Source organism: Danio rerio, chromosome 21, assembly GCF_049306965.1.
Source record: "Danio rerio strain Tuebingen ecotype United States chromosome 21, GRCz12tu, whole genome shotgun sequence".
Classification (NCBI taxonomy): domain Eukaryota; kingdom Metazoa; phylum Chordata; class Actinopteri; order Cypriniformes; family Danionidae; genus Danio; species Danio rerio.
In genome coordinates this window covers 16,017,228-16,036,934 of record NC_133196.1, presented here as the reverse complement: position 1 = coordinate 16,036,934, position 19,707 = coordinate 16,017,228, and the positions used below count along the sequence as shown (strand labels likewise).

Sequence of the window (19,707 nt, the reverse complement as noted above, 5' to 3'; positions counted from 1 at the left end):
AATAATTATTAACGTGTGTGTGTGTGTGTGTGTGTTTGTGTGTGTGTGTGTGTGTGTGTGTGTGTGTTTGTATGTGTTTTATGTGTAATTTTTTTGTATTTATTTATTTTTTTTCTCTACATGAATAATTTCTAATATTTTAGAACTGTTTGTTTTGCATAAAATAAAAAAGATAAATACTTTTTTTTTTTTAGATAGTGTACCAATTATGTAAATCAGTATTTGGGGGAATTGATTTGAACCTCAATTTACCCCCACAACAAATAAAGCATTTGGAAGGTGCGTGTGTGCGTGCGTGTGTGTAAGATGAATGTTTTTTGCAGTGCTGCTTATCCACTTCAAAGTGTGGTTGTAGCGTCCAAATAATACTTGGGAATGGTGTAGCTCAAAGGTTTGAATCATAATGCTAATGGTATCATCTATCGTCAAATGGAAAATGTGCTTGAAGGATTGAAAGATCTGAACTAGAGACTTTCACCTGTCTGTTGTGTTTGACAGTGTGTGTGTGTGTGAGTCTTGAATCATTCCTATGTGATGCCCTTGGGTGTTGTAGGATGCTATGAGATTAGCTCAACAGCCTAGAGTCTCTTAGGAGATTTTGTGCCTGTGGGTCTGGACCTACTACACACACACACACACACACACACACACATGCAATCCTTCACACTTACTCACTGTAATGCCGTGAGCTTCACATCTGGACCTGCTGGATACTTTTTCTTCAACAGTCTTTCCTTCAGAGAGGACGAGATGGGATTAGATAATGTAATGTTGTAGTTTACTGTAATTCCAACTGTAATACTTAATGGAGCTGTACACTGTAAAAAAAGCTGTACTGCTAAAACTATGGAAGATATATTTTTTGCCCATTCATCTTTAGCCATGAGCTTTTTCAGGTTGTAGCATCTCCTTGCCATCACCTTAATCAATAGCTCCCTCCACAGATTCTCAATTGCATTTAAGTCAGGACTTAGGCTAGGCCACTATATATTTCTTTATTTAACCAGATAAAAACCCATTGAGATTAAGATCATATTTACAAGGGTGGCCTGGCCAGGAGGACTGCAACAAATGACTTATAAAAAATAATTATAATAATAAATATAAAGTTAAGATAGCATAAAAAAATACAGTTCAGTTGTTCCACTGGCAAGATAGATCCAAAGGATATATATGACCATGTTGTTTTGAACTTGGTTAACACAAATGTCCCTGATTATTGAATATTTGAGCCTTTAATTGTTTTTTTGACCTATAAAATCTGAAGAAGTTTTATTTTAACTTAAATGTTCCTTACAGGTTAGGAGAACGTCTTGAAACATTTTTTTGTGTGTGTGTTAGGATATATAATTTTTTCATTTTGTTTTGACAGTGACTGATCCAAAATGTGCACCATGGCAGTATTTTACATAATAGTTGCAAAGAAATTCCAGTAATATTAAACATTTGAGCATTTTTATATTTATTTTGTCAAATATTTTTAAGTGTCAGGATTTTTAGGTTATTACAATAACAAATTTTGAAAACGTCTGTCGCCACAACATTAAGCATTAAAATGACCAAACAAAGACACACAATACCCAGCAATACAACCCAACAAATCGCTTTTGATTTTCTGCAATGATCCCTCTGTATAGCACGTATGTGCCACTCGTGTAGGCTATTGTTCGTTTGTTTTTTAATCTGATTTTAAAACAAAGACGTGTTTCTGCTTTTGTGTTTTACGTCATTCCAGTTTAACGTATGCTAAGCAAACATGAGAAGTAAATACTTATAAAAATCATTCATTGATGATCAATTTAGACACCCTCCCCCTCTCGCGCTCTCCGGCAGGTGGTCCTGCCTATAGGGCCGTTTGCGTCACGTGTGAGTCTCGCGCACCCGCGTCCACTCATTTGGCACCATTCGTACCGTGCGCGTTTCCAAGTGGGATTGTTGTTTGGAAGCTGTAAAAGCAGTCATCGCAAATAAGAAAAAAACAGCCGTGTACGTGTGCGCGTGCATATGGAATACCTTTCTTCGCGCTTTTGCTTCCCCCAACTCGTTTTTTCCGTCTAGCATGACGCGTAAGTGATGGTGCACATTTTGGTTTCGTGACTTGTCAGCTGGATCAGGTTGTGTTGGATGGATGTGGCACGAATTGGATAATTGCATTTTTCCTGTTTAAAATGCACTCAACGGGAATGACATTCCCGTGACAAGTTTCCGTTTTTTTGTAATTTTCTGAGCAATGGAGTGAGGCTAGGGCGCACGGGAAGCTGGTTAAAAGGAGCTTTTATATCTTATTTTACTTCACATAGACTGATGGGGACTTTAACTGCTAACAGATGTCTGTACTGTAATGTGCACTCCTCATTTTCTGTTTAATGCCAGTTTGGATTTTACCTGTTGGATATCTGCATGTCTAGGATGGCTCGCTTTGGAGACGATCTGCCCACCCGCTATGGAGGTCCAGCGGGCGCCGGGAGAGGGGGAGCCCGGGCGGGAGGTCCCTCGGGCGGTCAAAGAATGTACAAACAGTCGATGGCTCAGAGAGCCAGGACAATGGCTTTATATAATCCTAAACAAACCAAACAGAACTGTTTCACTGTCAACCGCTCTTTGTTCATCTTCAGCGAGGACAATGTCATCAGGAAATATGCCAAAAGAATAACAGAATGGCCATATCCTTATTGTTTATGATTAATGGAGAATGCAAATTGCTCCTTGACATCTCCACTTCCACATTTTTCGGTGCTCATTCTCCTTTATAAGCGTACAAATGCACGCTTTTAGGTTTGGCATTGTCAGATTATAACTGTTGCGTGCTGAAATGGTGCCTGACACTAAGATGTCTTTTGTCTTCACGTGTTTGCACACTTTAAGGCATTTGGCAGCTGGTGATCGTGTCGGGGTGTTGGCTCATCAGCCTTTTATTTTCTAATCCAAGCGTAGTAAAGTCAAGCAGTCGCTCAGATGTTAGGCACCGCTCCATAGCGCTCTTCATGCACTTAGCCCTGGGATAACGGTTTATTTATTTATTTTACTCTGGTTAAATGTCAGGTTTAACTTGGGATTTGGCAGCGTTTCGAAAAGGTTTGGCACGGTCTAATGTATGAATACAGTGTGAAAAAGAGACATTAGAACGTTATGGTGAATTGATAAACAACATACAACCAATCATAAATTGGCTTAGCTCTTCCTGATAGAATATTCATGAGCTTGCAATAGTCTGAAACTTTCTGGCGTTTTTTTGGAAGCAGCTGCATTAGTTATTATAATTAGAGTTTATATATATATATATATATATATATATATATATATATATATATATATATATATATATATATATATATATATATATATATACACACACACACACACACACACACACACACACACACACACACACACACACACACACACACATATATATATATATATATATATATATATATATATATATATATATATATATGTGTGTGTGTGTGTGTGTGTGTGTGTGTGTGTGTGTGTATAACGTTTTATTAGCATAATGGTTAATTAAGGCAACTCAGAACCTTAAGTATAAGCTTTATGTATTTAAAATAACTGATAAACCTTTGAAATGGCTTGTTTTGAGCTCTGGGGATGTTAATTGATCGTTTATTAATTTGTTTGTTTGTTTGATCGCATATGCATAAACGATTGTGTAATAGTGTGATCATAGTGTGCTTTACAGAAAATTCTACCAATCTATAGCTCCTCCCACTCTCGCAAAGCACTACAAATGTTGTAATCAAGTTGGCCATGTCTCTGCTCTCTCTTACATTACTTTAATATTTGTATATTTTACAGTAAACATGAATATATTGTTTCTATAGATCCAACCAACAACGTTGAATGAATGTTTCATTTAGGTCTATTATAGTTGTTTATAGTTGGATTGTGTCATTTGCAATGCTTCATTGGATTGTAGCTCCCAATTTTCATATACTCCTTCAGCCCAAATCAAAGTTATATTATTGTAGATGGTTTGTTTGGTTCATGGCACATAAGAAAAAATATATATCTTAATGGGAAAATTACAGTAATGCTGTAATAGTAGGCATGCACTGATGCAATGGTCTCAAACTCAATTCCGGGAGGGCCACAGCTCTGCATAGTTTAACTCCAACCACCTCCAACTTACATCTGCTTAATAGTCTCTAGTAGTCTTGAACACCTTGAATAGTTGGATCAGCTTTGTTTTATTAGGGTTGAAGTAGAACTGTGCAGAGCTGCGGCCCTCTAGGAATCGAGTTTGAGACCTATACGCTAATGGCATTTATAGATTAATTTACATTGCAACTTTAATATGTACTTTGTGTCAACGTTTAGAATCCGAACTCATTACTTGAAACCTTTTTTGCAGGAAAAGCACCTCTGTAATGAAGAAGCGTAGCTCTCCATGGTGCTGAATTATCACCACTAATCTTCCAGTAACCAGATTTTATCATTTAAAGCATTATACGATCAAGAATTATTCCTTTATTTTTCATAAATGTATCTAGATTGTTGGACTAGCCATGTAAAAATCCATCCCTCGGTTTGTTCAAATTCAGGAAGGCACCTATTGTGTTAGGTTTGTGTAGCATGTAGAGAAATTCCTCTAGGGGTGACAAGAATGTGATTGAAGCGGCCATTGGACCTTTCCTTTCCATTCCTTTCCTACATGAATAGCAATTCCATAAGGACTATAGCCTTAGGAAACGGGCATAGAAAATGAATTGGAAAAATAGATCATGTCCTAAGAGTGGAATATAATGGCTGACCATCCACAAAGATGTGAGCAGCCTTTCAGTATTTCCTTTTAAAAAAGGATGAAAAAGATTTTAATAACAGCAAGACTAGTGGAGTTGCACGATCATTTCATAGCTGTAATAAGGTTGCACATATGGCTCCGATGAAAAAAAAAAAAAAACTATCATGCCAACCTAATGGTTAATCATGATCTCTGCACTGTAATGTTTTTAGTGTTGAAAGCATATCTCACTTTTATGTCCAGACCTCTGTATGTCATTTCCAGCTTGAAGGCACGTGGTGCAAACGCATTCAGCATTACTGCTTGTGGGTCTGTCTTGTAGTCGTCTCAGAATCACAAGGACATGAAGTGATGTTATATGTCAATTGCTTGATTGAGCTTAGAGGTATGGGAGTTAGGGCTTTGCTAGGGTTGTTCTGTCTTCGTCTCCTAATGATTTAGTGATTGAGTGTTCAAATGACACAATCCATTTGTCCTTGTTGTGGTATGTAGGGGAAATTCAAAAGTAATGGCCACAAATGAGGAGCTGAGTTCAACACATGAAAAATACTATCCAGTGAATTGGTACTGTTTTAACATTTTCTTTTTATAATGTTAATAACAATGTTTCTGTTATTTTATGTCATCTACAGCTTTAAAGGGATAGTTCACCCAAAAATGTAAATTCTGTCATCTCTTACTTAGCCCTTACTTATTTCAAACCTTTATGAGTTTCTTTCTTCTGTCGAACACAAAGAAAGATACCCCCCCCCCCCAATACTATGGAAGTTACTAGCCCCTTTCACACGTACAGACCTTTCTGGAAAATTGTCGGTAAATTGTAAGTATGTGTGAACAGGCCCTTTTTGAAAATACCGGTAAATTTGTTCCTGCAATTTTCTGGAAAGAGAAGTTGTAACATTACCATCCTTATTTGCCGGAATGCTACTCTGTGTGAACACGGAAGGAAAATTGCCAGAATGAGCGCGTTTAAGCTTAGAACGTGTTGACGTGAGACGTCTACTCCAGCAAATCAGAACATTCACATGCATTCACAGCCATGCTGTTTATGCCTTTGAAAATTTTTCCAGACACATTTAGCTGCTAGATGCTAGACATAAATCGATTCTATGTTTCTTCTTAATGCCAACTGTGGAAAAAAATGATCTTTGCTTTGCTTTGCTCCGCTACAGTTGCTTGACGTGTGTGCACGTGAAGCAGCCGGTGAGCGCCAGCACACACACATATTATGAACACCTCAACATGCGAAAGTGTTCCTCCTTGTGTTTTTATCACAGTTGTTCACAATACTTAACCATCCACAGAGTGTGTAATGTAGTCAAATGTTTACAAATACAAGCGTAGCCGTTTAGAGCTCATTCCTGGTTAACAATGTGAGAATTTACAGGAATTTTGGAATGTATGTTTAAATGTTCTTTTCTGCAAAATTCTGTAACATCCGTGCCTGTGTGAACAGCGCTTATTTGAAGTAGTTAAAGTAAAGTAGATTAGATTAAAGTAATTTCTGAAATTTTCCAGATATCTACGGGTATCATTGTAAAAGGGGATAATGGCTACAAGTTTCCAACATTTTTAAAAATACCTTTTTTCTCTTCTACATAAGAAATTCATAAAGGTTTGAAAAAAGTAAAGGGTGAGTAAGTAGTGACAGAATTAACAGTTTTGAGTGAACTATCCCATTAAATGCTCGAGTTCTAATGTCAGGTGAATTCTGATTGGCTGATCTCTGTTTCGGATTACTAATGCATTATAGTTGTCCTTCAAATTCTAAATGGCCTTTCATAGCCACATTTAGAAGATTCAGTTTAACTGGTAAAATAGTTTCTATTGTGGAACACATTTTATTTATTTATTTAAACATTATCAGGTAAAACATTCCACTGCATGATAAGACACTATTCGGTTTGATTGTGCTCACTTTTGGATTATTTTCCGCTGCATGTGTACAGAATCTGGTACTGTTTTTAGCATGACCTCAAGTGACATTTCAAGCAAACCTTGCAGTTATCAAAATGTAATGGTAGGGTTGTCATAACACTGGAATTCCGTACCATTCGATAATGAAATTTTAAAAACATTAACGCTGATTTGCTATTGGGTTCACATGCTCTACAGAAATGACTGTGATTGGCCATGAAGCTCATCAGTTCATCGAACCCACCGCTGTTTACCGAGTGTAAACACCGATACAGGGACACTGGAGCATTTTAAAGCCACGATTTATTAGTGGATGTCTCGTATGTTAGCTTATAGACAAACCAGCTGATGGACATGACTTTAAAACACACCAGTGTCCCTGTATCTGAGGTTACACTCAGTAAACAGCGGTGAGTTCAGTGTACAGTTGACCTTCATGGCCAGTCCCAATATTTTCTTTGGGCTCATGAACACAATAGCAAATCAGCACTGTATAAGAACGTGCTCAAATGTTCGCGGGATATGGACATTCTTTAAATTTAAGGACCGATTGGTATCGAATTCCAGTATAGTGACAACTCTAAATACACATTGCTGATTGCCGATTGGTCAGAGCGAAAAATCACTGTCATTACCAGCGCCATTGGATTTTCAACACCAAACCTGCTATATTTAAATAGGCAGCAGCAGCCACTGCTCGAGAACACTATTCCATTGGTTGCATCCATTGCCTCTGTGTTGTAAGTTGGTTTTTGTTGTGCGTTTATGTCACTTTTACAATGTTGGCGGTAGAGGCAGTTTATCTATAGTTAAAATCCAGAACAATCATGCGGCAATTTGTAACTTTTCGAGTTAGTGGCTAGTTCGTGTGAGTTAGTGCAACCCAGTACGATTTGCTTATCCTTACAATGACGGTTAGGTATTAGGGGTGGGATTGAGTGCCACGCCTCCTTTTTAAAGTCGTATGTTTTCGTTTGACTGAACTCTTATAAATTCATACAAATTAGCCACTAAACTGGCAAAACGTAAAATACTTCTGTTTCCTCGTGAGATCAGGCTGAAAAATCCCACCTACTTTAAGCGATACTAAACTCCAGTGGAAATTTACATTGAAGTCGTGCCAAACTTTACCTTATTGCACTGTGAAAAAATGGCTAAAAGAAGATATATATAACATCAATAGGGTCCAAAAACATTGATTTAATTGCATGAAAAATAATATCTTTCTTTATTCCACAGGAGAAAGACTTAAGAGGAATTGTTCCCCCAAAAGTGAAAATTTACTCAAGTGGTTTCAAACCTTTATGAGTTTCTTTATTCTGTTTAACACAAAAGATGGCATTTGAATAAAGCTGAAAACCTGTAACCCTTGAGCTCCATAGTATGAATAACAAATATTATGGAAGTCAATGGTTACATGTTTCTATCTTTATTGAAAATATCTTCTTTTGTGTTCGACAAGAATGAAACACAAACTGGTTTGGAACAAGTAAAGGAAAGTAAATGATGACAGAATTTTCAGTATTTGGTCAACTATTCCTCTAAGGCAGGGGTCACCTATCTCGGTCCTGGAGGGCCGGTGTCCCTGCAGGGTTTAGCTCCAACTTGCCTCAACACACCTGCCTGTATGTTTTAAGTATACCTAGTAAGACCTTGATTAGCTTGTTCAGGTGTGTTTGATTAGAGTTGGAGCTAAAAGCTGTAGGGCACCGGCCCTCCAGGAACAAGTTTGGTGACCACTGGTTTAAGGGTTTATTTTTTGGTCTTTTTTTTTTTTTTTTTAGCAACACGTCAGTCATCAGCCATAGATATCTTCAGAATTTCAAAATGTTCTGGATTTGTCATTGTCTTGATTTGCATTGTTTGTTATTCCACTTTTTTTCCTTGACTAATCCACTCCATTTGAGTACCTGATCCTCACCACCATCATCGCCAACTGCATTGTCCTGGCCCTCGAACAGCATCTCCCAGCCTTGGACAAGACCCCCATGTCTGAACGCCTGGTGAGCATCAACAGTCTCCTATTTTTTTTATCTCAGTCTCTCTCTTGATTATTCAGGTTTCATTGCGTTACAAATGTCTATCACGTATCAGTATTACTCATCTTCGCTGAATAGGACTGCAACCGTATCTCAGGAGAGAGAAGCCACAATGACAGTGCATTCAGCGCAGAGCGAGTGAGAGATAACTGTGTATTTGGCTTGCTTTTCTTTCCACCCACACACCCGACATCCCCGCTGGAGTATATTGATTGATCATTTTAGCGGTCTTCCACTGGTCGGCGTGGGTGACCGGTGAGCCTGTTGGAGCGGAGGCTGTTATCCCACTCTCAGAGCTCCCATCCAGGGCCACCGAGAACCACCCAAGCACTCCACGCAGGAGATATGTCTCGGTCTCATTAAAACCCAGCCTGCTGGGAACCATTGACGAATGCGTGCATAACGCTGCTCCTCCATGATCCGAGCTGAACCCATGCAGAGCAAGCTTTGATCCACTGCCTTTCTCTTATTCCCCCCGCCTGCAACAACAGTTGAGTCTGTTGAGTCAAGGCGATGCAACATCACCGCTTCAAAGTTGCACAATTAAAGCCAGAGCCGGACATGTTGGCGGATTAATGGTCTCTTTGTGAAGCTGAATATGCAGGCGGCGATGTTGGATTGCACACTCTCTGGAGGAGCATCGAGAACACACAGAGGAAAAAACAGCATGAGCACATTAGGTCAATAGGATACTCTTCAACATGCAGGAAATAGATCAAATAAAATGGGTCGTAGTGAGTCTAATAGGCTAGAGTTTCTCAACCACGTTCCTAGAGGACCACCGACACTGCATGTTTTGGATATCTCCTTTGTCTGTCACACTCCTTGCAGGTTTTTTAGTCCCTGCTAATGATCTGAATCAGGTGTGTTTGGTTAAGGAAATATGGAAAATGTGCAGAGCTGGTGGGCCTCCAGGAACGTAATTGAGAAACACTGTAATAGGCGATCATTAATTGTAGTGTTAATTAATATTCTGTCACTTATTTACCTTCATGTTACCTTCACGCTCAGACCGACTCTTCGTCTTCCTAAAAAAAAGTGGATTTTAGTAGATATTAGTATTTAGATGTTTGGTAGATATTTAGTTGGCAGCACTTTACTTGAAAGTGTGATCATTAGGCATGGAATGATAACCGGTTTCAAGGTTTACCTTGGTTTGGAAAAGTCACATTTTTAAAAGGGGGTGCTCTACCACGATGTCATAAATGTGAATGAGATTTTATGCCTGCTTAAAAAAACTGTTATTAAATGTCATTTGCTCTGTTATGTCGTTTGTAAAGATGACATTGTTGTTCATGAATATTTTTCTGATGACGTTTTTTCAGTGGAACAAATTGTATTTGTCAATAAAATGTCATTAGTCTGTTAAATAGTTAATATTTAATGACATTCTAATGACAAATTTAGCTTGTACCACTCTAGTTGAGGGTAAAAAAAATATTATTAATTATATTGATGGTGTTATACACTTACCAGCCACTTTATTAGGTACACCTTACTAGTACCGGGTTGGACCCCTTTTTGCCTTCAGAACTGCCTTGATCCTTCATGGCATAGATTCAACAAGGTACTGGAAATATGCCTCAGAGATTTTGGTCCATATTGACATGATATCATCACGCAGTTGCTGCAGATTTGTCGGCTGCACATCCATGATGCGAATCTCCCGTTCCACTACATCCCAAAAATGCTCCGTTGGATTTAGATTTGGTGACTGTGGAGGCCATTTGAGTACAGTGAACTCATCGTCATGTTCAAGAAACCAGTCTGAGATTAGTTTCCCTTTATGACATGGCGCACTATAGTGCTGGAAGTAGCTATCAGAAGATGGATACACTGTGGTCAAAAAAGGATGGACATGGTTAGCAACAATTCTCAGGTAGGCTGTGGCGTTGACATGATGCAAAGTGTGCCAAGAAAAAATTCCCCACACAATTACACCACCACCGATTATTTACGCTGAACCGTTGATAAAAGGCAGAATGAATCCATGCTTTCATGTTGTTCATGCCAAATTCTGACCTTACCATCCAGATGTCGCAGCAGAAATCAAAACTCCTCAGACCAGGCAACATTTTTTTTAAATCGTCTATTGTCCTATTTTGATGAGCCTGTGCAAATTGTAGCCTCAGTTTCCTGTTCTTAGATGACAGGAGTGGCACCTGGTGTTGTCTTCTGCTGCTGTAGCCCACCCGCCTCAAGGTTGGACGTGTTGTGCATTCAGAGATTCTCTTCTGCATAACTTGGTTGTACAGTTGTAAATTTGAGTTACTGTTGCCTTTCTATCAGATCGAACCAGTCTGCCCATTCTCCTCTGACCTCTGGCATTAACAAGGCATTTGTGCCCACAGAACTGCCGCTCACTGGATATTTTCTCTTTTTCTGGCTATTCTCTGTAAACCCTAAAGATGGTTTTGCAGGAAAATTCCAGCAGATCAGCAGTTTCTGAAATACTCAGACCAGCCCGTCTGGCACCAACTACCATGCTACGTTCAAAGTCACTTAAACCACCCTTTTCCCCCATTCTGATGCTCGGTTGAAACAGCAGCAGATCGCCTTGACCATGTCTACATGCCTAAATTAATTGAGTTGCTGATTAGAAATTTGTGTTAAGTAGCAGTTAGGTGTACCTAATAAAGTGACCGGTGAGTGTAGATTTCATGACATAGTTATAATGGCTTCTTGATGATTATTTTTATGACAGATTTATGACAAGTTTTAGTAATGTCAAGTTGTAATGACAAAGCCAAAAACAGGCTCTGATTTATTTATATCATCTTTGCATGTAAGATGTCATAACTGAGCAAATGACACTTAATGACAGTTATAATAAGCATGAATAAAATGTCATTTACATTCATTGCAAGTCTCTGGCCTTGATTATAAATGTGAATGTCTTATGAACACCCATTCAAGTAAAGTGTTACCAATTGAGTTTTTTTGTGTGCATATCTATTAGGGATAGAAATCTTTAGGGACTTCACGATCCAATTCTGATTCCAGGAGTCCCGGTTCGATTTCAAAAGGATTCTTAACCTACATACATACATTTGGCTGTCAGTGCTTATAGTTTCTCAGTTTCTGGCTCATTTTTACGTAGATCCACATTGTCACAATCTAATGTGAATATGGAATGAATTCTGAAATGTTTAGAATCGATTCAGAATCAGACCAGAATCTTGTACTCGCTACACTTTGTGTGCCCAGGCCGTGGATTAAAGCCAATAATATTGTAAATAATATTCACAGACCAATCATTTTGCTTTATTGAGACCTTGGTGTATCATCACGAGTCACAGGGATTGATTTGGACTTGTTTGTGTGTGTTTATTTTTTATAAAAAATAGGTTTCCATTGACTTGCATTATAAAAATCACCAAACACCACAGATTCAGCTAAAAATCTTAGGCATAGTAAATTTAATATACATTTTCGTATTTGGACCAACTACGCCTTTAACACCCTGTAATTGATCCCAGGTTTGGGCAGCGCGTAAATGAAGAGTTTTATTTTTCAGTCTTCATTGTTCCCTGTGTAGCAAAGCTTTAACCTCAACCTGTCAAACTGATCCAACAGCTTGTTTGGTTAACACTGCGACGCAACCAGTTCCCAACCTGTTGCCGATCTTAAACTTCCCCCTGATACCCAAACACCGCAGACAAGGATGTTCATTATTAATACACTCTTTGAATCTATACATAATAGATTAAAATGTGCCGTCTGCAGCCATACTCACTCATTTCTCCGCTCTCATAAATCACCCGTCTCGCACATCTGCTCCCACAAGCACATTTTTGCCAAGTGATTTCATAGAGACGACACGACAGGTGCTGTCTAGATAATTAGACTATCATTGAGGAAATATACAACAGTGCTTTACGCTCTTTAATGGAGTTTAAGATTAAATTAGTTTATTATTATTAATATTATTATTTCTGATTGCTAATGGAATTGTATTTTCGAAGGCACTGTTATTTTTACAGACTGCCGAAAGATTGAACAGTGTGGCGTTTTCCTTGCTGTACCAAACTATAATCATAAAAGCGATATCATGCTGCTGTTATTGAAGCCTGCCATAAACATTTATATTGCGTGGATAAGGTTTGGATCTAAAAGAGGGCCATAAGATGACTTGTTTGTGAGCAGGGATGATAATTGCACTCATAAAGTGGGAGGGATTTGTGGGAGCAGAGCTCTGGAGAGGTTAGTCCGGTGTAAGTGCCTGAAGAGCCGTAGGGCTCTGCTGACATTAATGGGAATGAGTTCAAAAGCAATGCGACATGCTGTACCCAGGACTGAATCTCTTTAAGTACATTCTTCTAACAGATTTCATTACTCGTGCTTGCTATATTCCGTACAGTTTCAAGTGGTTTGATATATATTTTTCTCCTTCAGATGGAACGTTCACTGATTCAGTAGTACTAATTCGGGCTCCACCATATTGGAAAAATCTGACATTGCGATATTTCATTTTTCTGCGATTTATTTATTATATATTTATATATACGATTATAATTTCATCAGATAAATCGAATTGCTCTATTTCGATTTTATTAATTTAGGTCAGAAATGTCCAAACTCTGTCCTGGAGGGGCAGCATTCAGCATATTTTATTTCCAACCCCAATTAAACGCATCTTAACCAGCTTATCAAGCCTTTTCGAGGTATACAAGAAAATTCCAGGGACGTGTGTTGAAGGAAGTTGGAGCTGAAATATGCAGGACAATGGCCCTCTAGGACCGAATTTGGACATCCCTGATTTACATATATTGACATGATCAAGTTTGTTTTTATTCAGTGCTTTTGCATAAATAATAATTATAATAAATTAAAAGCATAAATAAATACAGCAGAGCATAGATAAAAGTGAAACAAACAGTGCTTTATGGTTTTCTGGAAAGTCTTGCAGTATTCAGATAAGATAAAATAGCATCGTCATCATTGTAAAATTTATTTTAAAATAATACTTTATGTTTTAATCTTTAATGAATCATTTAAATCCTGCAATGTGACTATTACTGGTACACCAATTGTGATATTGATGCTCACGATATATTGTTCAGCCCAAGTACTAATAGAGTTGTCACAATACTGAAATTCGATACAAATCGATAACGAAATATTTAAAAAGCCCATTTCCAGTGAACATTTGAGCACATTCTTAAACAGCGCTGATTTTCCATTGTGTTCTCATGCTCAACAGAAATGACTGTGATTGGCCGTGAAGGTCACATCGATCACCTGGTTTGTCTATAACCTTACATACGTACATGAATCATGGCTTTAAAACGCTCCAGTGTCCCTGTATCTGTGTTTACACTCAGTAAACAGCCGTGAGTTTGGTGAACTGATGATCTTCATGGCCAATCACAGTCTTTTTTGAGCAACACTCGACAGTGCACAAATGTTAGCGGGAATGGACTGTACTGTTTGGTACAGAATACTAATATTGTGAAAACCCAAAGTTCTGTGAGCAAATGAAACCTTTTTAAAATAAAATAAATCATTATTTTTTGAGGTAGATTACTAAAAAATGTACATTCTGACCTATCCCTTCACTTTCAAATGTATTTGAGTATTTTTCTTTTGTTTAAAACAAAAGGAGATATTTTGAAAAATGCTGGTATGTAGTAGTGCAACATCTTGATTCTTTAAATGACAATTAAAAGTCATTATTTAAAACTGTCGAAATATGCTCAACCTTTTGGTATAGGGGCAATTAAAGGGTTAATGTTTCCATTGTTGTTAGTCAAGAAATTATCTTTGTTTGTTTGTTCATAATTTTTTGTTCATAAAACGTTTTTTTTCGTATTTGGTATTGGATACCCCAAGTTTATTGGTGCTAACTGAAAATTGCAGCACAGTAAAATCAAATATTTAATTATTTTATTTGAATATTAATGCATTAAAATAGCTTTAATCCTTGATTTATTATTTTGCTTAAAAATGTCAATATATTTAAAAAAATATATATCTTTAAGAAAACATTTCTATGATTGTTGTAAGTACAGTTGTATTCAAAAGTTTGGGGTGAACGGGATTTCTTTTTAAACTACTTTTTATGTTTTATTTAGTAATAGTAATTGTTTACAGTAAATTCATTCATTCATTCATTTTCTTTTCGGCTTAGTCCATTTATTAATTTGGGGTCGCCACAGTGGAATGAACCGCCAACCTATTCAGCACGTTTTTACGCAGCGGATGCCCTTCCAGCCGCAACCCATCTTTGGGAAACAACCATTCACATTCATTCTGTGTTCGCGTGGGTTTCCTCTGAGGGCTCTGGTTTCCCCCATAGTCTAAAGACATGCGCTAGAGGTCAAGTGAATAAACTAAATTGGCTGTTGTGTATTTATGTTTTCCAGTACTAAGTTGCAGCTGGAATGGCATTCACTGTGTAAAACATATGCTGCATAAGTTGGCGATTCATTCGGCTGTGATCATCCCTAATGAATAAAGGGACTATGCTGAAGGAAAATGAAGAATGAATGAATGAATATTTAAGTAATGCACTTGCATTGTATGTCTATATACTTAGATCAAGTCCCAACAGGGCACAGTTTTACATAATACCACAGCTTCGCCCTCTTTATGACAGAAGAAACCCATGCATCTTCTTTTCTATGTCCATCATGCAAAAAAAAGCTTCAACCTATATTCTGCTTTCTATCTTTCTTGCATGCGTCAATAGATGCACTCTTCTTTCAAGCACACAAAAAGCACACAAGTTATCCTTCTTTCTGCTCTTTCTTCCTGCAGGACGACACAGAGCCCTACTTTATCGGAATATTCTGTTTCGAGGCCGGCATTAAGATCATCGCCTTAGGCTTCGTGTTTCACAAAGACTCTTACCTTCGCAACGGCTGGAACATAATGGACTTTGTGGTCGTTGTGACTGGGTGAGTCCACAACCTGCAGGATGAGAGGCTGGTGTGTGTGTGTGTGTGTGTGTGTGTGTGTGTGCGTGTGTGTGTGTGTTATGTCTTCAGGAAAGTAAGAGATCGGCTTTGTTTCTTTGTCAAAGTGCCTTTTTCAAAGTGTTCTAGTCTGGTCCCTCTCTTTACTTATGTAAACATTGGCCCCTGGTTGATCCAGTACTATTTCGAAAGTTGAGTTTTTTTTTTTTTTTTTCTGGATGTTGGAATATTTGGATATTGCAAGAAAATCATATTGGATCAACTTGTTACACCAAATATATATATATATATATATATATATATATATATATATATATATATATATATATATATATATATATATATATATATATATATCATATCATTTTAGCTTAATTTATTACCGAAGACTTAATTCGTTTAGCTAAATGAGCAGTGTAGCTGGAAATAGGAGTGTACACTGTAAAAAGACATCTATAAATTAAGAGTTTTTAAAATGTTTTATTTTTTTGTTAAATTTATTTATGCTTTTTTATTTTGGTTTTATGTTTATTTGTTTCATTTATCCTTGTAAATTGCATTATGGGTACTAGACCTTGCCTCCAACAACTTTCGATGTTGAAAAGTTTAAACAAGTGACTTGTATTTGTGAAGTTTATTTATGAACTAATTTTGTGAGGATCACTTGCATATGATTGTCCACGGCTGGTCCTACATTAACTAACACATGACTCACCAATCAGACCATTCCTAACTTACTATAAGTAACCAAACATTCTTATTTCAGTGTCATCGTCTTAAAGAATCTCCCCTCACACTCCTACTTGCCCTCTTTCTAGATTAAGCAGCATGGCGGCCCAAGGGCTCGCACTGTTGCCTCACAGCAGGAATGTCACTAGTTGAGGTTTCTTCTGAACAAGTCGACATTTCTGTGCAGAGTTTTGCTCGTTCTCCCCGTGCACGCGTGGGTTTGCCCCGGGTTCTCTGGTTTCCTCCTACAGTTCACAAAACTTGCAACATATTAAATTGAAAACACCAAATTAGCATCGTAGTCAAGCTCCTAGTAAGCTGTTATCTCTCATTAGCCATCCCTACATCTGTCATTAGCCAGAAATACGTTGGGGAAATTCATCGAGATTTACCTGAGCTCAAACTCCCCTCTTGCACTACTATTGGGAGGGAGCCCCAGGGCTCGAGGATCTTTAAAGCTTAGGGCTCTCTGCCGGGACAGCATGCCAAGCAAGCTTATTACCAGTCATCAGCTAAGTGTGAACTCTTGAAACACATTTAATTGCTTGAAGTGATGTATTGACTTGCTTGATGTTATAAAGTACACTACAAAACACTGCGGTGTTCCACAGGCTTCGATTCTTGCACCCCAGCTATTCTTGTTATATATGCTGCCCTTAGGAATTATAACGAGAAAGTTTGAAATCATGTGTCACTGCTATGCAGATGATACACAGCTTTAAATACCCATTTAAAAAATGATAGCCTAACCCTCAATAGATTACAAGATTGTCTTGGCAAAATCAAACTCTGGTTCACCGATAACTTTATGCTTTTGAATAAAGAGAACACTCGAGTTATTCTTTTTGGTCCTCCACAGCATTCTAGCAAACCACTGACTGATCTCTGTGTATTAAACTGTTACCTTACCTCTGTTAAGGTTAAAAACCTTGGGTTTCTACTAGACGGTAAACATGACAAACAATTAAGTAGAATAGTGAGTTCAAGTTTTTATCATCTATGATGACTACCTAAAATGAAACCCTTCCTAAGCTAGAAGGGTTTTGAAATTTCTGAATAGACTATAACATTTTTCTCTTTGTTTATAAAACTTTGTATAACCCAGCGCAACCGTATCTTTCTGATTTGATCACTACTAAGGCCCAAACCTGATCGTTTGAATCAAACTCCGCCTGACATCTATTGCAAACACCCCGATCTCGTCTCAAATGCAGGGGCGATAGAGCTTGTGCAGTTGTGTGTCTGAAACTATCTAATAAGTTACCATCAAATATCAGAATAGCATCTGTTTTTAATTCTTTGTTAAAGACTCATCTTTTTTTTTGAGTAAATTTAACATTCATTAATGGCGGTTCCAGGCTTTACTAAATTGCTTCTTTCTTGAAAACCTTTACTGTTATTTTTGTTTTATATTGTTGTTTTTATTGTAGTGTATTGCTTATTTTACCTGCCACTACTATTGTACAGCACCATGGTCGACCAAAGGTTATAATTAAGTGTGTTCTAAAAATAAACTTTGATTTTATTTGATAAAAAAAAAACCTGATAATAAACTGCCAGTACTTTTACTGTCGTTTTACATTATTTTATCTTTCTCTATATTATTTCTATATCAATATATTTTTATAAACAACACAGGCTCATTCTGAAAACATATCCCTATATACAGTTCTAAAAAGAGCAAAATATGTAGCCAGAAGTATGCATGGCTGCATTTTGTCTTTAAAATGAACACTACGGACTGTATGCTGCCATTCCTTTTCAAGCTAGCAGCTCACTGCTTACCTCTGTGTGGATAGCTTTCCCGCTGTTACCAGTTTATCCAGTGGCTTGCCATGTATGCTGGTAGACTTGAGACGCAGAAAAGAGTTGACTGTGACAACGTGTTTGCTAGTCTGGTGAAGAGCGGTTCCAGAAACGAGGGAAAACAAAAACAAATGTCAAAAAAATTAAATAAACAAGTAAAAAACAGGGTGAGAATAAGGAAAAATCTGAAAACGTGGTAAAAATCAGACAAGGGATGTCTTTTGAAAACACTCTCCGTTGGGTTAAGGAAAGTGGGTGGGCGTCTCAATCACTGCTTTTGAAAGGGCTATTGGTTGTGCTTAGGGAAGGAGGAGGTTGGGTCAGTCGATCGGTCTGTCAGTCAGCCAGTCAGTCAATCAGTCAGTCATTCGACAGTGGCCTCTGGTGGATTTACACAAGAACAGCATGCGCTGGTTTGGTTTCAAACTAACTAAATTGTCAATGAAAGTCACTTTGTTAAACTGCAGTGTTGCATTTTTATCATAAAACGTCAACAGTGGGGAGATCAACATTCCATAATGCAATTCATAACTGTAAACAAATGGGAAAAACTATGAATTGTGAAATGCGGAACTTGTTAATTAACAGATATTTTTTTACAGTGTTTGTCTAGCTCAACGTAGGTAATTAATGTAATGACATATTATTTTAGCTTCAGATGAGATGCCAGCAGTGTTTGAAGTGTTATTTTACCTAGGCTGTTAAATCTGTAATGAAGGCACTCCAGGCAGCACAACAAGAAAATTTGGCTTTAGTTCCGGTATTTGACAAAGGTCAGAATAAATGAGGAAAGACGTGTGAAAAATATGCTGCAATCACAGGCATTTCTATCCGGACAGGATTTGATTTATCCGAGAATGCCTGAGTTTGCTGGAAAACAGGTTATTTGGTTTATAATATGTTTTGCTGAGGTTGTGTGACAGAAATATAATGTTGGTCTGGGATGATAATCACATTTATCTGACCTCCTCATGAAGGAAATTTCTTTATGCTTAAGACTTTTGCTGTTAATTAACGCCTGCAATTTACCTTTTCTAGTACAAGTTCACCTTCTACTTGTGAAATTGAGAATTTTCTTTCCTTCTTTTCGAATTGACTTACACAGATTTGTCAACATTGTCCACAAACAAGTGTTTTTATCCACTAAAATACACTCCCTTTAAATGTTTGTGATAAGCAATTTTTTTATCTGTAAACTATTGATGAAATTTTTTCCAAAATTTAAATACCAATGTTATGTAATTTAGGGCATTTTTTGCATTAAAAAGGATATATATATATATATTTTAGACCACAAAATACCAATATTTTATTTTCAGAAAAGTTTCTAAGTCAATACATAATAACCCTGATTCTAATGAAAATAAAAACATTTGTCATTTCAACCAATGGGTATTTTCTGGAAAAAAACTTTTATTTTTTATTTTTTTATTTAATAAATAAAATTTTCTTTTTATTTCATTTATTTTTATTTTTAATTTTATTTCATTTTTTTTTATTTTTTATTTTATTATTATTATTATTATTATTATTTATA

General features: G+C 37.2%; 1 protein-coding gene across 4 annotated transcripts in view; it reads left to right on the top strand.

Annotated features, from left to right (window-relative positions):
• Positions 1-19,707, top strand: part of cacna1bb (calcium channel, voltage-dependent, N type, alpha 1B subunit, b) — a 264,119-nt gene that overhangs the window by 6,486 nt on the left and 237,926 nt on the right. For all 4 annotated transcript variants that reach the window (XR_012396671.1, XR_012396670.1, XM_017352993.4 and 1 more), the window contains exons 3-5: positions 2,409-2,663; positions 8,577-8,682; positions 15,478-15,617. Coding sequence is in view for 2 of the 4 variants with exons in the window: in XM_017352993.4 (XP_017208482.3) it covers positions 2,409-2,663; positions 8,577-8,682; positions 15,478-15,617 (501 nt within the window). In the remaining 2 variants the exon portion in view is untranslated. The remainder of the gene's footprint in view (positions 1-2,408; positions 2,664-8,576; positions 8,683-15,477; positions 15,618-19,707) is intronic.